The 5,483-nt window shown below is 56.4% G+C and overlaps 2 protein-coding genes across 3 annotated transcripts; both read left to right on the plus strand.

The window, feature by feature from the left end:
* The first annotated feature begins 931 nt into the window (after positions 1-931).
* On the plus strand, positions 932-5,126 carry LOC102032979 (proto-oncogene Mas-like). 2 transcript variants are annotated; one of them, XM_031065406.1, is made up of 3 exons: positions 932-1,089; positions 3,632-3,731; positions 3,972-5,126. In XM_031065406.1, exon 3 carries the CDS (start codon positions 4,082-4,084, stop codon positions 5,012-5,014), a length of 933 nt encoding a protein of 310 aa, XP_030921266.1. In that variant the 5' UTR covers positions 932-1,089; positions 3,632-3,731; positions 3,972-4,081; the 3' UTR covers positions 5,015-5,126. The 2 variants fall into 2 exon arrangements, with proteins under 2 accessions (XP_030921266.1, XP_005431160.1); XM_005431103.2 differs by lacking the exon at positions 932-1,089 and having other exon boundaries at positions 3,069-3,731.
* On the plus strand, positions 1,367-2,383 carry LOC102032811 (mas-related G-protein coupled receptor member H-like). Its single transcript, XM_031065405.1, is given in 1 exon segment — positions 1,367-2,383. A coding segment is annotated over 1 exon segment (951 nt). The 5' UTR covers positions 1,367-1,399; the 3' UTR covers positions 2,351-2,383.
* Positions 5,127-5,483: the final 357 nt, after the last annotated feature.

A 5,483-nucleotide genomic window follows, 5' to 3' on the forward strand; every position in this document is an offset into this window, starting at 1 on the left:
CTAGAACCCTATGGCCAGGAGGAGCAGGGACACTGCCGGGGGTCCCAGGAGGATCAGGGCAGGATCGGGGCTGTTGGGTGGAAAAGGGGGTCCTGGGTACGGTCTGGGGTGTTGGAGGCAGTTATGGAGGGGGCAGGAGAGGCTCAGAGCGGGTTGGAGGGGGTCTGGAAGCCGGCAATCCCAAATCTCCCCACTGGAGGAGAGCAGAGCCTGACAGGCCAATGTCAGAGTGGGGAACGGCTCCGTCTGGGAAACCTGTGGGATGTGATAGGATGGGGTGAGGATGGAGAGCGGGGTGGGGATGGGGATCAGGGGTGGGGATGAGATGGGATAGGATAGGGAGCAGCTGAGCTGTGCTTCCTCGGGACCAGAGCTTGTTTTGGCAATGGTCCTGGAGCCCTTCCTGGAATGGGAGTTGTTTCTCAGAAGCACCCAGCTGCCTCACCAGCACTGCCTGTGCTGCCAGCGTTCCAGTGCCACCAGCATCCCTCTGCTGCTGGAGGGACAATGACCCCTCAGGGAAGAGAAACAAGGAATTGTAGAAGCCTGTCTGGAAAGGGAATGCATTTGGAGAGTGGGACACTCCGCAATGAACAAGCGTTTCTAATCAGGATAAAATTATGAGCCAAAGTGTTTCATTTGGAGCTTTTGACAAAGGTCACTTCCTCTGCAGCAAAAAAAAAAACAAAAACAACAACAAAAAAAAAAAACAACAAAAAAAAAAAACAACAAAAAAAAAAAACAACAAAAAAAAAAAACAACAAAAAAAAAAAACCAACAAAAATAAAACAACAAAATCCACCCAGGATAAATATCTCTGAGGAAGTAGAGCTCTGACATAGCCAAAGATGCAATTTCTGACTGCTTCATGACTGCACTGAATCTTGGTGGGCAACAACAGGATTGGGCACAGACAGCAGGTGGTGGGACAGGAATGGGGAGCTCCTGGTGACCTGGGCACTTTCTCCTTCATGTCCCTGACCTGGCAGGAGCCGCTTTAGGACACGGATCCCAAAGGAGCAAGAGGTACCAGGAAGCGCCGCTGATCTGCACAGAGCCCTTTGCCTGCTGCTGCCCCACAGGGAACAGGTCAGTGGAATGTTTGCCTTCCTCCCTACCCCACCTTCCTCTCCTGCAGCAGCTGCTCTGTTCCTGCCACCCTCTCCTGGTGACCGGAGGGCCCTGCCCAGCTCCCCCCTCCTCTGCCCTGTGCATCCCGTCTGTATCTCCTGCCAAACAGCCCAACCCTCCCACCTCACTCCTCCCCACTGAATCCTTCCCACTGCAGGGAGCTGCTGAGGAGTGGTGTGGTCTATTCCTGGATTCTCCAAGCACTGACTGCCCATCCACTCTGACCACAGCCAGGGGCCACATCCCACTGCCTGCCCAGCATCCATTCATGGAGGTGAGCACCGTGTCCCCATCTCCTGCCTCACCCACTGAAGGAGATAATACATGTGGGATTGATATCACCGATGCAGCTATAGGTGGCATCATGCTGCTCATCTGCCTGTGTGGGCTGGCTGGGAACGGGGCCCTCCTCTGCCTCCTCAGCTTCTGCAGGAACCCCATCACAGTCTATAGCTTCCATTTGGCGGTCGCCGACTTCATCTTCCCGCTCTTTGCGGCCACCTCCCTCGTGCTCCACCTGCTGGAGGAAGTTTCCTGCTACACTATTACACTCCGGGAGTACCTGAGGTTGTTTTTCCAGCTCTCGCTGTTCTCTTAAACCAGGGGGCTCTACCTGCTGACAGCCATCAGCATCGAGAGGTGCACATCCATCCTCTGCACACTCTGGTACCGCTGCCACCGTCCCCGGCACCTATCAGGGTTCATGACTGTCCTTCTCTGGACCCTCCCCTTTGTTACAGTGGTTATCCTGTGCCTGGCACTGAGGCCACAGCACTGCCTGGTGTCTCTCATCTCCATGAATGCCCTCAACCTCCTGCTCTTTGCTCCAGCCATGCTCATTTCCAGCACAATTCTCTTCATTAAGTGTGTCTCCCAGCAGCAGCAGCAGCAGCAACCCAAGAGACTTGACATCGTTATCCTCCTCCCTGTGCTCTTCGTCCTTCCCTTCACTCTCCCGCTCAGCCTCTGGAGTTTTCTGCAGCAGTTCGGCTACACCATGCTGTCACCCCAAGTGGTTTTCCTGCTCGCCTGCATCCGCAGCACCATCAGCCCCTTCATCTGCTTCTTGGTGGGGAGCTGCAGGAGGCCCTGCTCCATGGAGGGTTGCAGCAGGCCCTGCTCCATGGGGTCCCTAAGGAAGGCCCTCCTGAGAGTTTTTGGGGACACAGAAGAGAACAGTGCCGGCAGCAATGATCCCGTCATGGACATTGTGCTCTGAGCCTGTTGATTCCTGCCGCTGCACTGCTGAATAACCCCGTGACAGCAGCTGAGGGATTCCTTGAGTGACCTGATCAATAAATATCCACAGTATCACCCTCCCTGTGCTGGTGCATCCTCGCCCTCTTTCCAGTCCTCTCTGAGATCTCAGAAATGCTCCTGGCCAATGAATTCTGTTGTGCTGATGCTTAATATTAAAGCCAGTTTTTACTGAGTCCCTTGGTGATGACTTTTTCAGCGATCTCAAACAGTCGTTTGGAGCACTTCCGCGGTGTAATCCCGCAGGAGAAGGGAGCAGGGCCATGAGGAAGGGATGCTCTGAGGGGAGCACACGGCAGCAGGGCTTTTCCTCCTCCCTGCCGGCTCCTAGAACTCCCTGGCCAGGAGGGGCAGAGGCACTGCCGGGAGTCCCGCGTGGAGCGGGGCAGGAGCGGGGCTGTCGGCGTGGAAGGTGGTCCGGCTGGGGTGGTCTGGGGTGTCCGAGGAGATGAGGAAGGCTCAGGAAGGGTCGGGAAGGGTCAGGAGAGGATCGCAGGGATGGGAGGCTGCCTGGCTGCTGGCGATCCCAAATCTGGGCACTGGAGGGCAGCAGAGCCCGACGGGCCGCGCCCGGAGCAGGGAGCGGCCGCCGGCCCGGAAAGCTGCGGGGTGGCAAAGGATGGGGAGAGGATGGGATGGAGACCGAGATGGGGAGCAGGGGTGAGGATGGGATGGGGACAGGGCGAGGGAGCTCAGCTGAGCGTCCTTTGGCCCTTTGGGGAGGGTTTGGCAATGATCCGGAGCTCTTCCCAGAATGCGAAATGCTTCTGACAAGCGCCCAGCTGCTTCATCATCAGCACTGCCAGCACTGCCGGCATTCCAGTGCCACCAGCACCACCAGCATCCCTCTGCTCCTGGAGAGACAGTGACCCCACACTGAAGGGAAATGAGGAATGGTAGAAGCCTGTCGGGAGAGAGGAGCCACTTGGAGAAAGGGACATTCTTCAGGGAAGGAGTGTTTCTAATCAAAAGGAAATGATGAGCCAATTGCAAAATTCTGTTTGCGGTGTGTCTGGCAAAAGCCACTTCCTTACTGGAAAAAAAATCCATTTAAAAAAAAGCTAAATGACTCACTAGAAGTGGAGCTCTGACGAAGCCAAAGATGCAATTTCTGACTCTCCCGTGATTCCACCAAGCCTTGGGAAACAACACCGGGACAGAGCACAGAGAGAAGCCAGCAGGATGGGAATGGGGAGCTCCTGGTGACCTGGGCACTTTCTCCTTCATGTCCCTGACCTGGCAGGAGCCGCTTTAGGACACGGATCCCAAAGGAGCAAGAGGTACCAGGAAGCGCCGCTGATCTGCACAGAGCCCTTTGCCTGCTGCTGCCCCACAGGGAACAGGTCAGTGGAATGTTTGCCTTCCTCCCTAGCCCACCTTCCTCTCCTGCAGCAGCTGCTCTGTTCCTGCCACCCTCTCCCGGTGACCGCAGGGCCCCCCCCAGCTCCCCACTCCCTCCCTCTGCCCTGTGCTTCCCTTCTGCATCTCCTGGTGAACATCCCAACCCTTTTCCACCCCACAATTTCCACTGCCCTCCTCCCCTGCACATCTCACTTCTCTCCACTGTACCCTTCCCACTGCAGGGAGCTGCTGAGGAGTGGTGTGGTCTATTCCTGGATTCTCCAAGCACTGACTGCCCATCCACTCTGACCACAGCCAGGGCCACATCCCACTGCCTGCCCAGCGTCCGTCCATGGAGGTGACCACCGTGTCCTCATCTTCTGCCTCACCCACTGAAGGAGATGATCTCTGTGATATTGATGTCACTCATGGGGCCATTGACAGTGTGACACTGCTCCTCTGCCTGTGTGGGCTGGCTGGGAATGGGGCTGTGCTCTGCCTCCTCCAAAGGAACCCCACCACCTGTTACATCATCAACCTGGCCTTCGCCAACTTCTCCTTCCTCCACTTCGCGGTCCTCTCCACCCTGCTCTACCTGCTGGAGGAATTGTCCTGCTCCACAGTCGTGCCCCTGGTGTTCATGAGGGCGCTTTTCCCACTCCTGCTGTTCTCCTACAACCTGGGGCTGTACCTGCAGACAGCCATCAGCATGGACAGGTGCACATCCATCCTCTGTCCACTCTGGTACCGTTGCCACCGTCCCCAGCGCCTCTCATGGGTGGTGTGTGCCCTGCTGTGGGCCCTCTCCATCGCTGTTATTGTCACAATGACTGCCCTGTGCCTATCACGAGAGCATGACCACTGCCAGGTGTCTCTCATCACCATGTACGCCCTCAACCTGTTCCTCTTTGCCCCAGCCATGATCATTTCCAGCACAATCCTCCTCATTAAGGTCAAGCCTTGCTCCCAGCAGCAGCAACCCAAGAGACTCGATATTGTTATTTTCCTCATTGTGCTCTTCTGCCTCCTCTTTGCTGTCCCCCTCAGTCTCTCCAATTTCCTGCAGCAGCTCGGCTACACCATTGTGTCCTCCCAGGTTGTTTTCCTGCTCGCCTGCATCCACAGCAGCATCAACCCCTTCATCTACTTCTTGGCAGGGAGGGGCAGGAGGCCCTGCTCTGGGGGGTCCCTCCGGCTCTCCCTCCAGAGGGTCTTTGAGGAGCCAGAAGAAAACACTGCCCACAGCGATGATCCTGCCATGGACACAGCCTTTCCAACCTGTTGATTCCTTCCAATGCTCTGCTGAAGGACCTTGGCAGAGTGGCTGAGGTTTTCCTTGAGTCACCTGATTAATAAATATCCATGGGATCACCCTCCCTGTGGTGCTGTATTCCTGCAGGAGAAGGGAGCAGGGGCATTGCCAAGGGCCATGTGGGAGGGATGCTCTGCGGGGAGCACATTGGAGCATGGCTGTGCTCCTCCCTCATGGGTCCTGGAGCACTGTTCCCCAAATGGATCCTTCCCAGCACGGCTGTGACCCCAAAATTCTCCCTGGTTCCTGCATCCCACTGAGGTCTGATATCAATAAACAGCACCATGAACCCTGAGCTGCCTTTGTCCCCTCTGCCAGCGCTTCCCAGCTTCCTCTGGCTGCTGCTGCCAGCCGGGAATGTGGCTGGAGGGAGGGGACACAGACCCCGAGTGCTCTGTGAGTGTCACAGCAGAGATCTCCCCTGAGATCTTTAGTTTTCAAT

This window comes from Geospiza fortis, unplaced genomic scaffold (genome assembly GCF_000277835.1).
Source record: "Geospiza fortis unplaced genomic scaffold, GeoFor_1.0 scaffold578, whole genome shotgun sequence".
Classification (NCBI taxonomy): Eukaryota; Metazoa; Chordata; class Aves; order Passeriformes; family Thraupidae; genus Geospiza; species Geospiza fortis.

Bases quoted from the DNA above. Each gene is read 5' to 3' on its own strand.
- LOC102032979 (XM_031065406.1), top strand. From the start codon at position 4,082: ATGGAGGTGACCACCGTGTCCTCATCTTCTGCCTCACCCACTGAAGGA.